At 40.1% G+C, this 23,456-nt stretch overlaps 1 protein-coding gene across 1 annotated transcript in view; it reads right to left on the bottom strand.

Moving 5' to 3' along the window:
- Nucleotides 1–20,880, bottom strand: part of LOC136361954 (PHD finger protein 21B-like) — a 61,989-nt gene extending 41,109 nt beyond the window's left edge. The window contains exons 1-3 of the mRNA XM_066320235.1: nt 20,869–20,880; nt 19,382–19,597; nt 18,943–19,122 (exon numbers count right to left, since the gene is read on the bottom strand). Coding sequence (XP_066176332.1) covers nt 18,943–19,122; nt 19,382–19,597; nt 20,869–20,880 — 408 coding nt within the window. The remainder of the gene's footprint in view (nt 1–18,942; nt 19,123–19,381; nt 19,598–20,868) is intronic.
- Nucleotides 20,881–23,456: the final 2,576 nt, after the last annotated feature.

Here is a 23,456-nt window from a genome sequence, read left to right as displayed (position 1 = left end):
GTGATGCCTTGGGAAGGCTGGCCTGGAACAGAGACTAGACAGAGCTAAGAGAATAAAGTAAATATTTATTTTAAAGCCTTTACAGATACACCTTGGGCAGGAGAAGAGCCTGGCCAGGGCTACACCCAAGATGGACCCAAAATGGTCACAAAATGGATGGCTGGCCATGAGGTCTCACACTTTTTTAAGTTTTGGTTCTATTTGCATATTGGGGTTTAATTGTACAATTTCAGCTTCAGATTATGAAGTCCTGTCCTTCTTGTTTTCTCTCTTCAGTCTACCACTGTGTTTTGGGGCCTGAAAACTTGTAACAGTTGTCCCTGGTCTCAAGCTGGAAAAGGATTTGTTTTCTCTGTGAAGAGAGCTGACTGACACTTAATATGAGGCTCAGAACTACACACCAAGGCAGCACAGAATCTGAAAAACATGAAAGCTAAAACTTAAGGTGTCTCCTGGGAAATAAAAACATAAGTGTCCTTGTCTGATGCCCTTGGCCACGCAATGAGAACTGGACAAATTTCCCATGGCTCAAGCTATGACATGTCAAATCCTGCTCACACTCCCCTTGATACATCAGCTCAAGTTGGGCCCTCAGCTCAAGCCCATGGGCTTCAGGAGGTGACTAATCAAGATACCTCCCCAATAAGCAGAAAAATAAACTTTTGTTCCTCCTGTTAGCAGAGACACCTGTTTTCATGCCCTGACTGTCCAGGCCATAGTGGGCCTGGTGGATCGAAGACTAGCCACTCAGTAATTCCACACTATCATTTTTATCGATGGATACCTTTTCCTTTTTTTCTTCTTCTTTTCCAGTTTATCTTGTCTTGGGTTATGCAACCGAAAAAAAAAAAAAAAAAAAAAAAAAAGTTTATTCTATTCTATCTGTTGAAACCCGGTTGGGAAGGTGTTATTTTTCTTTAACTTTTGTAACTCCAGAAGGGAGGGGGCAGCTGCCTTTTTGATAACAAGTCAGCTGTTAAAACTGGGTGGGGCATTGTTTCTTATCACTGCTCACCCTCTCATTACCCCCATGGGGATATCTTCTGTTAATGGGCCATTAAGGCTCACCAATTACATGACATGTTACATCATCCTATTGTGAGATGCTCTATCCAGGGAGGAGGAGCCAAACCATTTCTATGTAGATAAAAAGGAGCCACAAGTGTCACCAGACATCCAGTGTTCTCATGGGACTCCCAAAGGAAGACTGGACCCACCTCGAGACCCTTTTCCCTACAGGACCATCTCTGCTTCCAACAGGACCACATCTGCCACTCCAGGAGGGTTTACTTTTGGACAGTTTACAACACTCTGACCAACAGGGTGTCAGGTTGTATTTCTGACTCTGTTCAGGGTTTTCTAGTATTTCTTGTTTGGTTTCTTTGTTTGCTTAATCTTTTGTACAACAACATTTGTATTTCTAATATCCCTAGTAAAGAACTACTATACCTATTCCCAAAATCTTTGCCTGATTGAACAGCCTTTTAATTGCATATTTATAATGATTTGGAAAAGGGGAGGAGGCTAACATTCTCCATTCCAAGGGAGACTCTAATCTTCCCTGGCAGATACCTGTCTATCTAAACCAAGACAATCCAAAGAGGAAGCTGGTGCACATTCTTACAAACCTCTGATTAACAAGCTGAAAACACATTTTTCTGGCAATGCTTGGCCTTTAAGCATTTTGTACTAATTTATTGATAAAACCAGAAATAATAATTTAAAAGATTATTTTATGAGTGCTGAATAACAGCACTTTTGTAAAGATGAGTTTCTTACTTCTACATTTACAGCTCTAAGAATTTTAATGAAAAAACTCCATAAAAGTCAAAGATATTTCTGAATCTCTCCTCTGTCTAAAGCTACTTGGGCTTTTCTAGTGACCCCCTGAAACATCTACAATGTGAAGGGATGGGGGAAAGTTAAGAGCCAAGTTTCAGTTGGCCTCAGCTTAGTATGTGTTTAAACCAAACTCTATACAGTTGGGCTTTTTCAAATAAGAACAAATTCATCAGGAGTGTTTCCTACTGTCCAATTCACTAAACTTTACATCCAGAAGCATTTAGGGAGCTCATGATCTTTTGCTAACTGTTCCTCAAGCTCCAGCCCTGGACTGGAACAGAAATCTCAACCACTCCATCCCTCACTGCCGGAGTTACTGGATAATGAAAACATGTGGCAGGGACACAAGACACTTCCCAACCCCCATCTCCACAGGCAGACAGGGATCTGGCATGTCAGGGACACAGTTTGGGTGGAGCAATCCACAGATTCTCTCAGACAGGAATGCAGCAAGGCCCACTGTGGAGGGGACCTGCAGTCTCCACTGGGTAAATGTCATCCAGCAGCACGTTCCAAAGAGCCACACTTCAAATTTCAAAAACAGGTGAAAGGATCAGATGAAATCACAAAATCATCCCTTTCACTGGTCAGTTTATTCACTAAGAAAACACTAATAATTTAAAATAGGAAAACCAACTCAAGCCCCCAAACAAGAGGACAGAGTTGCATTAAAAGACTTTGGAAGTTGCGTCATCAAAAAAAAAAAAAAAAAAAAAAGAAAGAAGCAGTTTCTCCCATTCAATCAAAAGAAAATGAAAAATTTAGGAGATACTGCCAAGTGCAGTTAAAAAAAAAGGACATTTTTTGCCATCATTTCTATTAATGCCTTGAATTGTAACTACAGGAGTAACCAATAGGAGTTGTATTCAATGATCCTTGTGGGTCCCTTCCAACTCAGCATAGTCTATGAACCTGCTGTGGTTGTCCTGCAATAAATCAATACCATCCCTGGAAAAAGGCTCTCAAAGACAACTGAGGGATAGAAGTATGGGGAGAGTAGCAAGGGGAAGACATAAAAAGTGAAACAAAGAAGTATGGCATGGACAGAGAATAAGAATTCAAAGGATGAAGTCTAGAGATGGTCAGAGGATAAAAGGATGCTGCAGCAGAAACAAAGTCCTATGTTATCAGTGATCAGACTAAGGGCCATCCATTCAGTTTCCAGCTGTTATGTTATGACTTATTTAGTCAATGTCTGAGTTTCCAAATCTTAGGACTATTTGTGATTTAAGCAAGCTTCTGCCTTTCAGTCCTGAATGAATAACACGCAAAACAAACACACACACACACATATGTATGTATCTAGACATTGTATTTCTATTGAAAAATATTTGAATTTTACTCAGCTTGGGTACATACATTTGTCAAACCATTGCTATGTTTGCTTTGAATTATAAATTGCTTTCCCCCTCCTTTAGATGTACTAACAAATGCTTAAGGACTTATTGCTACAATTCATTATCTGTACAAACTCATTGCAGAGCTTGTGTCCATGAGCAGTTTAGGATTACATCACAGATGTAAAGCTGTTAGGGGACATAACTGTTCTCCCATTCCAGAATTACACCAGGATAAGTAAAATCACTCCAGTCAATCACTGAAGAAAATCAGATTCAACCAGTAACAGAAGGTTAAAGAGAGACACAGTTCTACAGCACGTTACCAAAATAAGAGTTTAACTCGGGAACATATGGGTTTGTTGTATCTCAGCTGAACAGTTCAATTATTTGAGCTCAACTGACACTGCATTGCTGGATTATTTGCAAGTTATTTTACACCGACCTCAATACTGCAGCACAAATATTGTGCTCCTGCAATGAATTATGGAAATACTAATTTTCTTCTTTTTAAAGAATGTATGCATCTTTTTATGATCTAGGTCTTCTTCATGTTGAACCTGAGCTATTAAAAAAAAATGTTTTTGTCTGTTATGTGTTCAATATTGGCAACAACAGTTTTACAGAATGGATTTTTAATGTGGTAGTGACAGGGGAACAGATTGCTATGGCAACAGCAAAGATGAAAATTCTTAACCTGAATGGATCATCGCTGAAGTAATTGCAGGGGTTTTTTTACCCATTCTACATCCATTTTACAACTTGAATGCTGCATTCAACCTTGAGCTTGCTTTATATAAGTGCCAAGCGCTATATGCAGCCTCCAAATTGATTTGACCTAAAACTTGCTGCCCCTTCCCTCACGAATCCCAGATAAGTGCTGTCCTCTAGCTCACCTAAACATCTGAACACTATCATTTTTCCATAGAGTCCACCAATAAAAGCACCAGGCCTTCGGACATAACTTTGAGGCTCCTGAAAGGCATGTTCAGGTACATATTATTTCTTTCCTTCTAGACTCAACTTGCATAAAAACCAGTGGAAACCATTCTTCATTTTCAAAAATATGGCGAAATCACTGTGCATGGTATTTCCAATCAACTGATGGAATAAAGTATCAGTTTCACATTTAATTGTATTCTAAAGAGGCTGTTATTTCAGACACATATTTTGTGTAAACAGTAATTTAACTGGAATTTCATAGAAACATAAAGGTTTATTTTACAGGTTTTAAAAGTGTTTGTTCTCCCCAGATCCTCTCCCTTTACTCCAAATTCATTAATCATGTTTTCATATGCAATTTATGATTGTTATGAAGTAGACAATTGGAAATACATGTCCTGTTCCCTTTTCAAAATACCAATATTTTTGAAACCATCTTTTCTTTGGGCACCAAAAATACAATTTAAAACAACCCACCTTATAGCCAATTAACAATGGCTTGGACTTTTGTCCTGGAACAGCTCTCTGCATGGGGGTACCCATAAGCAGTAGGAGGCAAAGTTCCACCTCAAATTCCACACCTGCTTTGAAAACCAAATTCTTAGTTGCTGCTGAGGTGTTTGTATTCATCCCTTTCATCACCACTCATTTGCAGGGAAGCCCAAGGTGGTATCACAGCTCATGCAGGTATCAGAAGAGAATATGCAGAGATGAAGCAAGCAATGTTCTGCTTTTCCTGTGGCTCTCAGCCTTTTCAGGGCACCACCCAATTTATCTCTGCTTTTACCATAAGATTTTCAGAGCACTATCTCTACTTCTTGCCACTTGCACATTGCCATCTGGGTGCACTGGAAAATACAAACTCTGGACACACTGTAGGTATGTATTCTGGCAAAGGGAAACACAATGAATACAGTCCACAATTTTCCCTGTTTCAGAAATCCTGCTGATTATTTACACAAGGAGACAGCTGTGCCAAATGCCTGCTCCTAAACACAGTTTGCACCATATTATTTACTGGTCAGTAGTTTTTTAAATGCATCATTTTTTAAAAGCAAAAGGATTATAAATGATTTCTGCATATACTATAAAAAACAAATAATTAAATAAATATTTTTATTATGATTTTTTCCACAGGCATTAGATCACACTCTAAATTTCTGAATCAGAAGAAAATAAAAGAAAATAAAATAAAGTTTGGGTATGCCAAATGCATTAGCACGCACATACTTGTTCTGTGATTTGTAGCCTTTATTCAGAAACCGTATTTAACTAATTAAGTCTCCACCTCCTGCACAAATGAGCATAATGTCAATGAGTTGCAGCAAGACTCAGCAGCTGTGATCACACCTATAGACTCTTGCCCAGATGATTCATAAAAGGTTTGCTGTTTAACTACTCAACTGTTCCAGGTTGATGTGGTTTTAATGACTAATATTTTCAAATTACTTGTTCTGTGTTCACAGTTTGCAGAAATATTCCCAACTAGAGGGAAAATGCATGAACAGTGTCACACAAAGCAGTTTCACACCTCTCCCTTAAGTGAGCTCAGGCAGGAGTGAAATTCTTCAACAGACCCAGCAGATACTAAAGCACCTCTGTCCTACCACAGCTGCAGGGTATGAAGATTGCAGTATGAAAAGGGTAGACAAGGGGATGAAAAAATAAAGGAGGAAATGACCCTTAGGAATCCTCACCTATCCAAATGGCCCATGCAGCCTACCAGCAGCTACTGAAAAATTAGAATTCCGTATGATTCCACCTCAGCACCCACTGGGCTCAGAGCTGTTTTTGTAAACTTTGCTCTGAATGTTAGGTGTTCTTCTGTAACTCAGAAGAACTGGAAAATATGAGGGAAGTGACAACCTGAGGTGACAAAATTGCTTGCTGCCAGACAGTACCTTTTGTCAGGCCTGACCTAAGCTAATCCAATTGGCTAAGCAGAAGAAAGCTGAATTTGCTAGGGAAAGTATCCAACAAGCAACAGAATAAAGACAAGGGGAAAAGCAATGTTTCTTAGCTAAGGTGGCAGAGAAAATGAGGAGGGGGGTGGAGAAAGATATAACTCAAAAAGAAAACGGAATGGCAATTCCAACCCTTTTTGACAAAAGAAGCTATTATATCAGTTCAGCCATACTAACTGGATGTTGGTACCGAAAGTCACTTCCTTTAGACTAGAACCTGGGGAAAGTGCAAGAAAATTTTGCCTGAATTCCATATAAAGTGTGTATAAATGCAACCGATTTAAAAATTATGCAGTTAATATAGTTGTTAGGATAAAAAAAAGGAAGCAGCAACTTTCTCAGCAAATGTTAACTTGGATGTGCAGTAAATCCCATCAGCATGCACTATACACTTTTTAGGCAGACTGCTCAGCAATATTAGGCTACTTATCCCTGAAGAAAACTCAATGGAAAATATTGCTTCAGCACAATATGGTGGAATTACCATTGCTATTGAATTCCTAACTTTGGTATTGCACAGTTCTAGGACTGCAGTTGTGAATAATCATTGCAGATACTGCTATGTAATGCTCTCTACTAGTAAAAGAAAATAGCCATATTTAGTTTTGGAGAGTAATAAACTCTACAGTATTCACTTTACAAATGTAATTGGTTCTTTGATAATCCAAATAAAAAGGCAGTTCTTTTATGTTCAGATAGTAAAAGGATTTGGTAAATTTATGCTTATATAAATAAAATCATAAACATATACAGATATATTTATATATGTGACTTCATAAGCGTACTTTTCAGACCACAGTATATTACACATAATACTTTTCCAGAGTTATAATATACCAAAGTGAGCACCAGTGCTTCCCTTCAATGATAGAGAGAGGAAATTTTAGAAGTAGTAAGTAGAAAATCTCCTTTCCTTCCTGAGATGCTGCATTGATGTGTGCTGCTGCACTACTGATTCCATGTGTTTGTACTTTGCTCTGAAAGAGGAGACCTGCTTCATTCCCACTGGGTTTCACCTCCCTGAGCCCCTGGAGACCAGCCTGTGGTTAACCAACTTCATTCAAAGCACACTCCACGACAGCTGTGCTTTCCTCTCCTCCTTCCCATCTCTTCCTTCAACTAGTTTCTTGGGAGTCCAACCACCTACTCCAGAGCAGGAAGATTTCATATCGTACACTCACACATGGCTCTGAATCATTCAACTATCAGAACAGAACAGACTTGGGAGGAAGACTCTTCTTTCAAGCTTTTCTGCTAAATTAGTCAGAATTAGGCAGAAGAAATGATGTGGTTTCGCGGCCCAGTGGCTTAGAGAGGACTTGGGGGAAAAGAGAACAAACAATTTTAATTAATGCCCTTGTTGCCTTGTTGTTCACCCTTGTTCACGTCACAGCAGTTCCCACAATGCCCTGGTGCAAGCATTTCTTTTTGGAATATGACTGGTAGGAATAGAGGCATCCCTGGATTTCACCTGGGCCCAGGCCTGAATGCTACTGAGCACAGACTGAGGATCTTTGAGCTCCACGCAGCCAGATGCCCTTCAGCACTGGAGTTCTTCCAAAGAGCTGGTCTAAATCATTTTTGCTAGAAATAAAAGACACAGGGAGAAAATATGTCGTGCTTTGAGCTTGCCTACTAGGCAAATCAGATGGTACAACAATGAAGTCTTCACAGAGGCAGAGCCACAGACCTTTATGAGTCTTAGCCCAATGAAAGGCTGAGTGTGTATCCATAGGGATACCATTGAAGAGATCAGGACTTCAATCACATCATTCCCAGAGATAAAATGAAAGAAGATTTTTATACTCCTTTTTTTTTCTTTTTTCTTTAAATCGGACAATCATGGAATCATAGAATGGTTTGGATTGGAAGGGACCTTATTGATCATCCCATTCCATCCCCTGCCATGGGCAGGAACACCTTCCACTATCCCAGGCTGCTCCATCCAACCTGACCCTGGACACTTCCAGGGATGGGGCATCCACAGCTTCTCTGGGCAACCTGGGCCAGTGCCTCACCACCCTCACAGGGAAGAATTCCTTCCCAATATCCCATCCAACTCTGCCTTCTGTCAGTTTGAAGCCATTCTCCCCTGTCCAGTCACTATATGACCTTGTAAAAAGTTTCACCCCATCTTTCTTAAAAAGATATTCTAAATCCAAAATGATTGCCAGGAAGCTACAATGAGAACTCTTACAGCATGAAATGGCCAATGCTTTTTTAGACTGAGTGGCTCTTACTCAAACAGGGTTATTTATACCGTGCCATTGGTCAAAAAAGTTGAATGTTGATAAGGAAAGCTACTCAGTTATCTTCTACATACAGATATGAAAGTTCTGTACTCTCTACACCCTCATAATGCAAATTGAAAAGATGTAAAAATTAGGATCAACACGTCAAAAAGGGGTGGAGTTCTCTTCTTATTAAACATCCCTTTTAAAAAAATGTAATAGTAATAATAACAACAATAAAAATCACTAATAGCTTGCCAAGACTATTGTACTGACATCAGGAAAATTGTGAAAGACATGCTAGTGATATATCTTGTAGATTAATTCTTCTGGTACAAATAAAGCTTCTCTAGACCTGACTTCAGTGGAGATATTCCTAACTCACAAATTTGACAACGCTCATATAACTTGCTGGGAAATACTTTGTTATTAAGGCTGATAAACTCTGCCTTACTGAAGGGTAAACACATCACAATACACCGAGATATAAATTAATTCTGGTTTAATGTAATAACGTCTAAATTCAAAACCAATTTCTGGATTGAGGCTAGAAGAATGAGAGTTAGTCATATTCCTCAAGACTTGACAATTCTGAGCGACCACAGTGATGGTTCAAGGCCACTTATACTGGCTTTGAAACCCACTTAAGAACACAGATATAGCAGAAACCTGAAGCTTTTTATCTTTTCATACTTATTAGGGAGGTTGGGCTTGTTGTCCTTTTCTAGCAATAACAACAAATGCAATATCTAGTTTCTCATATTACAGGAAAGGCTAAAAATTACGCATGTCGACAGAATATAGATGATTGGCTTATATTATGAAAAGACAAGTGTGAGAGAAAACGAATATAGTAATGCTTCACTCTAAAGAAAATGTGAAATCAGCAAATTTGTGGGGTTGTGGGGTTTCATTAGAGCAAATTCTAATTACCATATACAGTGTTCTAAAATCATATTATCCCTGCCGAATTTCTACAGTATTCTTATTACTACTATGCTACAGTATCTTTCTTTAAGAAATACCTTAGTGTACCAAGATATTATTCAAAGAAAAATTAATATTATATTAAATTAAATAATGCTGACTTGTGGGTTTATTCTCCACCCAGAAAGATAGTAAACTTTTAAGGTAAGACCCTTAAATCATCACTACCAGTTCAGCAAACTACAGGAAACACAACATTGCTTAAATCCTATCAAAGCTGTCATGCACATTCTAGTATTACCTATTCAGTCACTGCTATTGCAGCAATCCTGCAAATAAAAATGAACATATCTGCAACCCAGCCAGTCTCATTGTTTGATTCAGTGAGGGATGCAACAATCAGATTGTCTGTAATATCACAATCCATCACTACACGTGCAAATTTGATGACACAAGTCACTGACCTGGCGTCCTAATAAAATAAAAGAGGGAAAAGAGGCTACACAGAGGTCCATAATAAAGATCTCACAGAGAAAACCCCCCAAACAAGCAGCCATACCCATTAACTAAATGCCTTACACAAAAGCAGTGGGGACATGGTCTTGCTTTCACTGGTCAAATCTCCAAGGGCAATATTTGGCCAAAGAATTAGAACAGTCAAAAAGATTAAGACCCCTGCACAGAACATGGATATGATTAATCCTGTTGAAGACATGTGAATTATATACATGTTAACTCAGAGTAATGCTCAAATGGAGGATAAACTTGAAACCGTTTTCTGAAATTATAGATATTGAAGCCTGATAGTAAGATTGACAGAAAGAATTTTGGTTCGTCTTACCTTGCCTGGTGCCTGCCTTATTTTAAAAGGGTCTATATTTCGGTTTTCATAATGACAAAAATCCAAGTCCAATGCAAGCCTTTCTACTCAAGAGGGCAGAAACATGACTCAAGACCACAGCGTACCATCTGCCCAAGAATTATCTGCACGGAAGGAACATCAAGCCCAAGAGCGATTTAAAAGCAGTCAAAGAAGAAACAGGCTCATGAAAAGTAAAAGTAACTGGTCCTTTCCCACCCATACACACATATATGAGTATCAAAAACACATGCTGTAGCTGTTAACAGGCATCCGCCAACACTCTGTCCTTGTCACTGATGGAAATTGAAATATATCTGTCTTGCCATTCAGCTATTCTCTAAATTTAGAGATGAACAAAGTTGGTTAAATTTGGATCAGGCACTTTCTGACTCACATTATCCCCCAAGTTGGCAATCCTTCACATGTCACACAAAAAGGCCACTGCACAGTCTCACTCCTCAAGAGGCACTGCCCACAGCCAAAGCAAGGGATATACAAACACCCCATTAAAAGGCAGCAAACCCATGCAAACCACTCCCATATGAGCAGCAAAACAGTGCCTGTGGGCTGAAATATGCATTCAAAGAGCCAAATCCTTAACTAGTGCAAACGGAACTCCATCATTTGAGCACAACTCTCCAGATTCCCAGTCAGGGAGGGTCAGTCCTTCTCTATAGGAATATCTCCACACAGAGATTAGTTTCTTCTCTCTCACACAAACACTTTTAATTGCTTATTGTGTAGCAATTAAATTTGAATTTTTATAAAATGGCTGTGATGTGAGGAAAAGAGAACAACTAAACCCTAACATCAATAAGTACTAATAAATATTAATATTACATAAATGCCACTTATTCTGCAATGTGAAACAAGTTTATTATCCACAGATGAAATAAAATTGCTGCCTTTATTATTGTCAGGAATGACTTCTAAGATATTTTTATTTGCTACTTGGATATTCCTCACCACTCTGTGTTTACAGCATCTACTCTCTCTCTCCCATCTCTCTCACCAACCCCTCCACATTTATACATGTAGTAGAAGATCCGGATTTCCTGATACAGTTTTCCAGTAAATTTCAATATACACAAATACACATTGTGAGATTAATAGCAGACCAGTTGCCAAATCCTGATACAGTTAGAACACCAACAGGAAATCTTAACATGCCTGTATTTGCAATATGAATACTGAAAGAAGATAAACACAGAGTTCGCAGTCTGGTATCAAACAGACTCCTGCAAATTATTCAACTATCCCACAAACCCTGCAGAAAATGAGAAAACCCCACCTTGGAGCTAAGACATTTGGCAATATCCCAAAGACTTTCATTTCCTAAAGTGGTGCCTCTTATTAAAGTAACAGCACATATAGAATAAGTAGACCTGTTTATGCATCCTATAATTTTGAAGAAGACCTAGGAGATGATTTCTTCAGCCCCGAAATTGCTCATCTTTCACTACTATAAACTGCACTTCAAGTGTGAATCACAGCCCTCAAATTTTCTATCCATCCCCTCACATTCTTGTTCCCCCATTTTGAATAGAACTAACTTGAAAACTCTGACATTTTCAGGAATGCTTGTCCGGTAATTTCTGTGAAGCACGGACAGCCTCCAATTACAATGAAATAGCTACAGTGTATTATCATTTTAGAGTGTTCTTTGCTTTTCTGAAGTGAATCAAAGCTCTCCATGGGAGCTACTCTGATTAACGTCAAAACAATAATGTGCTAAAAACTCTCAGTGTTAGAACAAGGGACTCAGAACTTTGTTTGTATGGGTAATATATAAGGATGTATAAAAACATCACAGAAACTTCCATAAGGGGAATGCCTATATAGCCATAGAATCACAGAATTCCAGAGAGGCCTGGGTTGGAAAAGACCTTAAAGCTCATCCCGTCCTACCTCCTGCCATGGGCAGGGACACCTTCCACTATCCCAGGTTGCTCCAAGCCCCATCCAACCTGACCCTGGACACTTCCAGGGATGGGGTAGGCACAGCTTCTCTGGGCACCCTGGGCCAGTGCCCCATGCACCTTTACAGGGAAAAGGTTTTTTTCCCAGTATCCCATCTAACCTTGTCCTCTGTCAGTTTGAAGCCATTCTCCCCTGTCCTGTCACTCCAGATCCTTGTCCAAACTCTGTCTTCACCTTGTTTGTTGGGTCCTTCAGAAAATTAAGTCACCCCAAAGCTTCTCTTCTGTAGGCTGAGCAATCTGAATTTCAGGGTTTCATCACATCAGAGCTGCTCCATGCCTCTCATCATCTTGGTGCCTCCTCCTCTTGCTCCAACAGCTCCAAGTCTTTCCTATGCTGTGGTCCCAGGGCTGGAGGCAGCTCTGCAGGTGGGGTCTCACCTGAGCAGGGCAGAAGGGCAGAATCCCCTTCTCCTCTGCTGCCCACACTTCTAAATTCTTATACTCATAAATTTTAAAACTTTCTTTAAAATTGCTCCCAGGTAAAGGCATGAAATTGGAGCAATTGCATTTCCCTCCTCCATCCTGGTCTTTTCTGTTCAGTTCTCTAAAGACAGGACAATGAAGTACTTCTGGCTGTAAGGACTAGACATACAAATGTGCTGACACCTCCACCATTCTTCTGCAGGACCAAGAATCACTGACAAAACTGAAGTAGTTTTGAGTTCCTTGTGCTTGTGTTCCTCAGTAGAGACACTTCCCAGACACTCACAGGAAGAAAATTAATTCCATAAATACTTAAGCAGCATATCCATTCCTACACCCCCCACTGCACATGGACCTGCAGATGGGATGTTCAAGTGACACAAATGCTGCAGACAACAACCATGGTCTGGTCTCCAAAAACTGGGACTCACAATTATTCCCTGGTCATTAATGTTCTTCCAGCAGGGTGTTTGTTTGACAGTTCTCACAGAAACAAATCTGGAAAAGTTGCTCTTAGATTTTTACAACAAAGTATCAGACAGTCTACTTTAACTTATCCACTCCTTATCCAGTGTAAGTCCACTTTTACTTACCTTCCCTGCTGAATATTCTCCTGCCTTCACTGGAAATTTTTGGCTGTGTAAGGAATACCATATAGGCCCTAATCAGGTTTTATTCTGTTCCTGAGAGTCTTTAGTCAATCTTTGGTTGTCTGAACCCTGATGTAGACCCAGGTGGAAATGCAGATTGAGCAGAATAGAAATCCACACGCTTTAGATGCATTGACCATATTCATATATCTGGGATATTTAAAAGGAAACCATTTATCATCAGGAAGCAAAAGTGCTTTTTGTGAATCTGACATTTAAATACACCATCAACAGCAACCAGCATTGAGAAATGGTTTAATTAATCTGAAAGGGTGTAATTTTATGCTATTTAGCAAGAAATACAAATTTTAAAGTGCTTTTATACTGTACACATCAGAATAGTAAGGCCAAATCCTGCTCTTAGATACCCATATTCAAATATGGAATAAATTCATGAACCTCCCTTAATAAACCTGCAACTAAGAGGGTGCAGATAAAACCAGAATCTGTTACACACACTCTATAACCCATTTCCTAAAATTACCATGCTCTTTACAACATTCTAATGGTAGAGTTAAAATTAAAGCCCAAATGGCAAGAATTGATCACTGGATGGTGAATGGAGTGGTTAATCCTTGGGGTTCCTACTCGCTGAGTGCTTTTCTTTATTATTATTCTTAATTGAATTTGGCCAAGTCACCTCTCCTATTCTATATTTTCACATATCTCCTGAAGGTACCCTCTAATAGGACCATACTTCAGAATTCCTCTGTTTACAACAACTGTGCTATATGAAACTGTAGCCATGATGGCACGGTCAGTACTTACCTGTCCAAAATCTCCACAACACTGGCATTCTGTAGAGTTTTCTCCTCTTGTTATTTTGAACAGAACACTGTTACCACGCCATGTTGCTCTCACAGACCAGCAAAAGCAGAAAGCTCAGAGCCCTATTTAGGCCCCAGCAGGAAACCCAGCCTCTGTTTCACATTTGAGGAAGCCATAAAATCCAGAACAATTCAGGGAAAGTCAATAGGAACTATTACACACACAGGGCAATCATTGCTCTGTTCTTCCAGGACAGACATCCAGAAACCAACACAGTGACTGATAAAACAAAGCTCAAGTAAGCCCTCAACAAATCTCTTCAGTATCTTGAAATTCATCAGCTATCACTGACCAATACAGATCTGAAGAAAAAGAACACTGAACACTAGTTGTAGCACACAGTAAGAGCAGGAGCCATGGAGCCCAGAAACAAAATTTTTTAGCAATCACAGACTCTGATCCCAGTGGGATGCTGGTGCTCTGGCGATGGCCAACATGATCAAGCCTGCCATAATCCATAGAAAAATGTCTTTATTTTTCCTTTCCCTAGATTTGCGTGGATCCTCTGGATCTTTTGTCCTTACTTGTACCCACTAGTTATAATTTCCACCTGCATTTCAGCACATGGATCTACATGGACAAAGAGCTACAGCAAAGGCTAAAGGGGGCCATAGAAGGATCCAAGGACTTGTTAGACTGTTAGACAGTCATTCCCAAGGATGCCATGTGCAGCATGGACATGTCTGAGGCATTCTCAAAATTGCAAAAACGCCAGTATTGTGGCTGCCAATACAGGGATCCTGCCTAAGGCAGGCCCTGTGAGATTCCTATGGAGAAGCACAAAGGGACCAGCATAAGTGGATCCTTTATTTCTCGCTTTTCCCACAGTAAAACATGGAATAATAACTAACTCCATATTGTGAGGATAAATTAACTATTGCCATGTTTTCAGGCGCTGTAGTAACACGGATTCTAGGGAAAAAAAAAAAAAAAAAAACAAAAAAAACCTATATATAGCCACATAACCAATACAGGTAAATACCTCTATAAATAAAACCTGTAAGTACTCCTGCAATACAAATAATAAATAAAACCCAAAAAGACTTAGTCATATGCACAGGCAGGTTTCCAGTTATGGAGGAAGTACTTTTACAAAGAGCACAGTGAAGCACATTAAGTAGGATGGTGAAGAGAAAGGTAATACATCATTCTACAAATATATTATTCTGAAAAATGGCCATCGTAGGCAAAAGTATGTTCCTGAAGTTCCAGGATGCATTTTTTCCTGGTAAATTGAATATACAGATAACTAACAGGTATATATGAGCATCCTCCTACATGTATAAAAGCCACATTTCCTGAAAAAAATAAATGGATACCCTTGTTGTCTGCTCAGTCTAAACAGGGACACAAGTAGTTCTGTGAGCTGAGGAGTTAATGAAGCATTTGTGGACAACAGTTTACTATCTTGCCAAGAATTTATAGCCCTATAAATCCTGATACTGTATTTCGCTTTGAAAGATCCCATCTGTATGGAAAAGTCCTGGGACACAAAGGTACATGTGCATGGGGAAACTGCCACATTTTCTCCAGCTGACCCAGGGAATACATGTGTGGGAAGGGAAGTACAGAGAAGGCCAGGACGTAGGTTTGGTGCTTTTTGTGGAGTCGTGATGGACAGGGAGTCAGGGCCTTGCTTAAGGTGCTTTGTAAGAGCTTCACTGGAGACAGAGATCCCAGTGAGCTCCAGACAGTCTGTGTGTGTGTCCTGCTGCTCCATGGCCCAGTGCTGATGTGCCTTTCCAGCACCTTTGTCTTTCAGCACAGATCTTGAAATGCAGCCAAGGGGTCCGACGGCAATGTTCCCCCTCTCTGCTTCTGCTCCCAATACTGCCTGATCCAACTGTCTTTCCAACAGCCAAAGGCTTTCTGATTTCCCCAAACTAGACCCTGGGATGACTGCTGGCCCACAAATTTGCTAGTTAGAAGAGAATGAGGAGGCAGCAGAGGGGCATTTTCTTTACTGGGTACATTCTTCCGGTACAGCAGATGGGACTTTGTCCTCCAGCAAAGCAACCCCAGATTTTGCTTTCAGTCAGGAAATGGTGGTGAGGATAGGAAAAGGTAAATACCACATAAATATCACTACAATAAAAATAAAATTTGAGAGGCTTATATAAAAATCTTCTTATAAGTACGTTGTAGGTACAGGCATACTGTTGCCTACCCAGTAGCTCCAGGGCATTCTCTCTACAAAACAGCAATTGAAATTCTCTAAAAGCAAAGCACACCTATCATGTATACAACATATGCCAGCAAAACTCAGCTTATGCCATAAAATTCTGCTTTAGCCAATATAACTTGCTCCAGATCATCCAAATGAAGCTCTAAGCTTCATTCCTTGAAGTGTGAGCAAGAGCTCCACTCATGATATCCCTGTCTGTACCCTTGCATCAGTGTAGCTCCATCCATCATGTCTTCACACATGGGACTGACACTGAAAGGCTGCCAGGAAACAGTGTAGACCCAGCACTGATTCCTGCAGCTCACCATTTCCAACACTTACACACTTCAACCCTTTTTAATCTCACAATATATCCTGCTTCTAATAAACCATGTGATATGTACCTAAACAATCCTTTAGCATCTGTTATGCACTTCTTTACCTAGATACTTTTTCCAATGCAGACATGGTTTCCATTAAGTCAACATTTCAAAATGACTTTAAAAACCTGCTGGGTGAACAACAGCCTAAAATGAAAGCGCTGACTTGCAGCTGTCCAAATGAAATTTTTGTGACAAACTTACATTTAATCCTATCTGTATTTGAAAGTTCTGTATTTAGATCATGTTTGATGTCCCATTTTTTTCTGCTGAGTTTCATTCAGCATTTCATTCTTCTTGCTAGATATTCCATGAGATGATGACCATATACACATCCTGATATTCTAAACACTTTCAAGCAGAAACCAATGTTCAGACACTCGTAACGTTACATTTCATGCCCTTGCCCTTTCCCTCACTTTGCAGATGCAGAGGGAGAGACCACACTACACCAGCAATCTCATTTACAACAGTCAGCTTGCCATCTTAGCCCAGTTTGCAGAGATCTATTATCTTCCATCTTATGGACTACACACAATTTCTGTAGAAAAAAAACACAACAAAACTAACAACTTTACTGAGCACTAACAACATCACAAAAGAACCCCCTCCCAAAAAAGGACATAGTAAATGCTTATTAATAAATGTCAGCAATGAAATTTCCCTCTGACACTACAGTGCTTGTAGCTAAGGTGTTACTATTATTGATTCATGATTAACACTCCAGGAACATTCAAGAATACTGAGTATGAAGCAAGAATAGATTCTTTTTTAATATTCCCAAAAAAAATAAATCTTGAAAAACAAGTTTAATTTGGGTAGAGAAGTGATAATTTACATGCAATCCAGCACCAAGCTTGATGACAGTTTAGGACCAATGGTCAGCTTGCATTTTTTATTTCTGCAATTCAGTATTTCTTATTGTTTCTATCCATGCTTGACTGTTCTGAAAAAGACAAAATTGCTACAGTCCTCTGGTTTAGAAACTTGCCATTCCTCAGCTTCTTCCTTCATAAATTACAAACATAATCAGAGATATTAAATCACAAAACTACAGTTGATGAAAACTTGCAATGTGAAGACATCTTTAAATAAAAACACTAGACCATTTCCTCTAGCAAAACCAAGGCAAACCCCAAATGCTGGTCAACATTCCCATGCTGGTCCAACAACAGCAAACCTCTGCTTGAAATGAAGCTGCTCCTTGCAAGGAAAAGTTGCAATGCCAGGACAAATGCTGCCTCAGATTTAAGGGCATGTAAAATAGAAACTTGCAGGAGCATCAGTGCTTGGTTCCAGCAGGCTGCAATACACCACTGAGCCCAGCATGTTTGGGGATGTGGAAGGTGGAACTGGGACCCATTTGCCCTTTTGAAAGGATAAATGGCAAGGAGGATGGATGATTCAATATCACAGCAAGTTAGAAAGTCTTCCTCCAACAACACCTGAAGAAGTGAAAAGTTTGTAGCCTAATGTTCTAACTCATACTGCTCTCCAGCACCTGGGACTGTTGCTTCACTACTTGGTCTAAACACATTAAATTATATTTCAAGCTTCTTCCCTCACTGCTTTGATTCTTTTTTTCCAATGGCTCCTGACAGTAACTGTATAGGATAATCGTTCACAAAATGATAGACCATTGTAATATTGAAACTTTTATCTTTCACATTATTATCATTTATATAGTTATTTTCCAGGTTTCTAAGAGATATCTACTAGGATATCGTCAAGAATATTTTCAATAAAGCATAAACAATACCTTCTAAAAAGGAAATTACCCAGCATGAATTACATAATGGATATTCAAAATCCAATTCCCCAGACAGATACTTCAGTGTAACATCTAAACAGAACACTGTCTCTCCAGAAAAAAAGTGACAGGATAATTTGGTTTCCAAAGTGATTGGAAGCGCTCTCCATATGTTAGTGGATGCAGTAGGTGATGGTCATGCACCATATGATGCTTAGGAAGGGGCTTCCTGGGTATTAAAAAGCCTCATGCATTCCAACATAACCCCGACTTTAAAAATTCTTCCGGTACAGTTTGCCTTTATCCATCCCAGGTCCTCCTTTCCTGATTTTTAGAGATTCATATCCTGAGCCGGTGAAGGGAAATCAGAGTACCAAAAAACTCCCAGACTAACACAGCCCCTATGTTCAGAAAGCAGAAAAGAAATCCACGTTTTCCATGTGAGCAATTATACCTTACACCCTCTTTACAAAGTTTTGGAAAGGCTTTGTCACATTTCAGTTTCATCAGCATCACCTCCGTCTCCTGACAGACAGCATGACCGGAGTCGAATCTTCTCAGTTAAAGGACTGCACAAAACACGGTGTGCAGCGAACGAACAGCACCCCTTCCCCTTCTGATCTCCTTTCGCTAAGTCCATTTGTTTAATATTTTAATTACCATGATCATCGACATTAAACACGTGCATGCGTCTGGACCTGGAGGCCGCAGCCGCCAGCCCCGCTGTGCCTCAGCGAGGGCAGGTCCCAGCACCGTACTGCGGGCACTTGAAACAGCCAGGAGCTCCTCCACCCCGCAAGCATTTCGCCACGAAAACTTCGGGAGGTTTAAGAACTGCTTCTGAACCAGAGAGGTGGCCACGGGAGGTGCGGAGGCTCACACGAGGTTCCCGAGGGCCCAGCCCCGGGGCAGGAACCCTCCCTTGCACAGGCGGGGCGAGCTCCGCACCCCGCCGGCTCCGGGACGGGTCTCCCCCGGCATCTCCTCCGAGCCCGGAGCCCCCTCACGCCCCCCGCCCAGGGGCCACCCGTCCGCAGCGCCGCATCCATCCCTCCCTGCTCCTTCCCTCCATGTCCCCACCCCTCCCTCCCGGCCGTACCTGGGCACCCACAACTCTGGCCGCGCTCCGCGGGGGCTCGGCGCCCATCCCGCCGTGCAGGGCGGCCGTGACCATGGCGATGGGCGCCGGGGCCGGCAGCGCGGCGATGGGCCGGCCGTGCCCGGGGCTGCCGCCGCCAGGAGCCGGGAGGAGAGCCGGGACAACGCCGGGCTTGGCGCCGCCGCCGGCTCCGCTGCCCAGCAGCACCGCCAGCTTCTGCCGGGAGAGGGGGAGAGAGAAGCGGCATCGTCAGCGCGGGGCTGCAGACGCGCACGGCCCCCCCGGCCCCCGGGCAGCGCGGATTTGGGGTTATTGCCCTTTCTTTTGGTAGGGTCTGCAGTTCTCTTCCTGGCAGAGAAAGGGCTGGGTTCCCCCTCTTTGCTCGGGAACTCGTGGGTTGCACTCTGGGCTTCCAAAGTTGGGGTTTGGGGTTGGATTTTTTTTTCCCTTTAGGTTTTGCTTCGGACTAATATCCTAGTATAAATGGTCGTGATATAAGTCTAGGTAATACTGCAGCTTCAATTAATAATAAAAGGCTTAAAGAATGGTATTTTCAACTTTCTCTTCCTTTGGTCTGAATATCCATTCCACGTGCCCACTGCTCCCCTGTGTTCTTTCACCATGACTGACTTTGGAGTTGGCTTGCTGCTTTCCCTTTCAAGTTTTCTTTTCCTCACAAAATTCCACTGTTTTTCCAGTGGTGGTTATTATTATTATTATTATTATTATTATTATTATTATTATTATCATCATCATCATCATCATCATCATCCAAGCTAACTATTCTCCATAGCACCGTTTTAACACACAGTTCTCTGTTTTTCTTAACAGTTGTTCTTTTATATTGCTACAGAGTGGCTATTCCATCATCTATAATAGGAATACTTTGATTATGACCTTGTTATAAGATCTCTGACAAGATTTGTATTTGAGATTTCTGCTGGTACTGTGAAGATGCATATGGTAAATAACAGAGTATGCATAAAATGCTCACTTTAGAAAAGGAAAAAAAAAAACCAAACCCTTTTATAAAGTTGCTGCGCTTTAAGTAATCATGGGAGCTTTTCTTATTAATGCCATTTAGGCAAGTTAGGTATATGTGTAAAAAATATGCCGGTTCAAGCCTCTTTTGATACATTTAATTATTAAACATCTTTTACTAGAGCTGACATCAAAGGCACTTAATCCTGCAAACAGTTCTGCCCATGTTTATACACTACTGACCATAACCTTGGACTCCAATGCAATTATATGTAATGTACAGCCTTTGGGAAACTGCTGTTCTACTGTTAAAGCTCGTAAGAGTTTTGTTGTCAACTTTGTTTGTTTAAAATACGATGTGTGTATAGAAGTGTGTGTGTGTATAAAGTTACAGATATGTTTAGCTCTTTCCAGAATCAAGGCTGAAAACCTTATTACCAGGCATAAAGTAGAAGCCTTATAGCACAAAACTTAAGTGACTTCTAGGAAAATACATCCCTTCTTACCTTTAAACCCATCATACACTTTAAGACTGGAAAGGCTTAGTGGAAATATATGTTTGCTCTGGGAACTGTAGTTTTTGTGTTTATATGAAAGCATGCTTTACCAGAGATATTTGCTTCAGATTTTAATATACAGAAATTACTTCTTTTTGGTCAAAGGTTGGACTCAGTGATCTTTGAGGTCTTTTCCAGCCTTATTGAATCTGTGGTTCTGTGATTCTAATGTCTGCATTACTCTAGTAATGGTGACTTTGTATAAATTGTTTTGAGCTTTCTTCATTTTTGTCTTTACTTTTCATTCTCCTTTACCCTGACAATCATCTCAAGGAAGCATAGGCAATATTCTCCTTATTCTCTGTGGTATTGTGTGTCATAGAAGTTTTGAAGAGAAAAGAGCTTTCTCTTCAAAACAGAAATATACCAGTCTGACAGTTTAAGAGTGCTCAAGTGAAAGACAAGAAGGTCAGGTATGTGTTTTATGTAGAGGGGAAAAGTTGCTTATGAAAAAATTCTATAAACCCCTGCTTTTCTGGTTTGTTGCAGCACAGTTTTCCACTGGTGTTGTTCCTTGCACTGATTTCATCTCCAATGGTATGCTGCTGCAGATGCCAAAGAGAATTGGGACATCATGTGGGAGAGCTGACCACCACTTCTCCTGCTCTGCATTGTATTTCCTTGCAAAGCACCTTGTTAACCCCTACAGTGACATAAAGCTCTCAGACTAAGAGTTCAGCCCTGTGATATTTTTGCTTTATGTCCTATGAAAAACACAAGCTCACAGACTGTCTGAAAATGCTGTACTTGGTTACAGTGCTAGAAATCCATTGCCTCACTGGAGTTAGTCCAGGAGGGAAATCCTAACTCTGCTGAAGAAAACCAGAGGTTTGCTGCTGACAGCAGTAGCATTGGGTGGGGATTCTCTTTTGTGACCCAAGGAGCATTTGCTATTCCTGATAGATCACTGTACTGATGAAGTGTCTTTTAATGTTTGTCCTCAGACATGAATGTGTGGGTTACTGAATGAAAAAACTTCTTACAGAAACACTCATTTACTCTGAGTAATTACTCTGATTTCACATTTTCACTTAAATTTCTAGTAAGTAATATTCTAGTGGTATCGGTACAGCTTTACTTTGTTCTCAGACAGTTCAGCAACATAAAACATCTAAGCAAATAAAACTTCTTGACTCCAAATGATAGACAATCCTTGGTAGCTCAGTGGAAAGAACAAGTAAATTAAGTAGAAGTAGATTATGACTTTCTTGACTAACTTCAATAGCAACTAATTGCTCTTTGTCTTGTTTCAAAGGAGCAAATTAGCCAAGAAGTACAAAACCAGAAATTCTGCACACAAACAAAAAGAATTCACTACTCAAACTACCATCCATCCCTTTACCCACTTGAACTCCCTACAAGCATTAACAGTGAGTCAGTTTAGGGTCTTTGCATGTGACACATGTTAACATTTTTCCTAACAACCTCACCCTAATAATTTTCTAATAATCCTATCTATTCACGTGTATGCAACAAAAAGAGCTCAGGAAATAACAAGCAGATTACTGCTTGTTTCAACTTTACCTAAATTGTGATAAATATGAAATGCTTGTAAAACTGTAAAACTTTCATTTGAATATAGGTTTTGTGGCTTTTCTAGGTAAATACAGGGAAAATATTACGTCCTTGGGATAGACTTGCAAAGACCAATTGGCCCACGTCTGTCACTTCCTGAAGATACAATGTTATACTAAGTTTATTTAAATAACTGAAAATTTAAGAAACTTAATATGGAAGTATATAAAAAAGGATCAGGTGCTTGATTAGCTTCCAAAATAGAGGTACAGAAAAGCTGTCTATTTAGGGAAAAGGAGCAACAGCATCTCTTCTGTGTCTCATATTAATTTTCTGAAATGTACCTATCAAAACTTTTAAAATAGCCCCTTTAATCAAATTGTGCTAATTAAGAGTTGAGCTATTTTCATCTTTGTGTTTTTTTCTTTGTAACAGCCATTTTTACATTTTAACCCTGAAAAGATGTTGGTAAAGGAGTGTTGACAGAAACAAAGATTATGATACAAGAGATTAAAATAATCCTCAACAAAACTTACATCTGCTGTATTCTATTTCTGCCAGATTAATTAAAAGAATAATCTTGGTTTTTAAAAAGAAAATTTGCATTTTCAGAATCAGTCAGCATAACATATTATCAGATACTTTTGGAATAATGAACAATGAGACACTAAGCAAGCTTTGGACACTGCCGCAGAAAACATGTGCTGATACAATGGAAGAGCCAAAAGAGAGGAAAAGAAGAAAAAAAATATTGGCTTTAAATGCTGGAAAGCAGGTCTCTGCTTCTCATCCACAGCATAATAGCACACACAATACACCAATTTTGAAACAGCGCCTTTTCAATAGCAACACGACTTTCATTTTCACTGCAGGATGCCACAGGCAGTCCAGAGTTTGAAATATGTATGCTGGTCACACGCAAACATGCCACAATGTGCTGGAAATCTGCCACTTGTTTATGATTTCACATCTTGTACGTGGCACGGTCTCAACTATTTAAAGCAGAGTTAATTTTTTTCCAT

The sequence above is a fragment of the Sylvia atricapilla genome, chromosome 5 (assembly GCF_009819655.1).
Source record: "Sylvia atricapilla isolate bSylAtr1 chromosome 5, bSylAtr1.pri, whole genome shotgun sequence".
Classification (NCBI taxonomy): domain Eukaryota; kingdom Metazoa; phylum Chordata; class Aves; order Passeriformes; family Sylviidae; genus Sylvia; species Sylvia atricapilla.
Note: the sequence above shows the minus strand (reverse complement) of the source record. Positions and strands in the feature narration are given on the sequence as shown.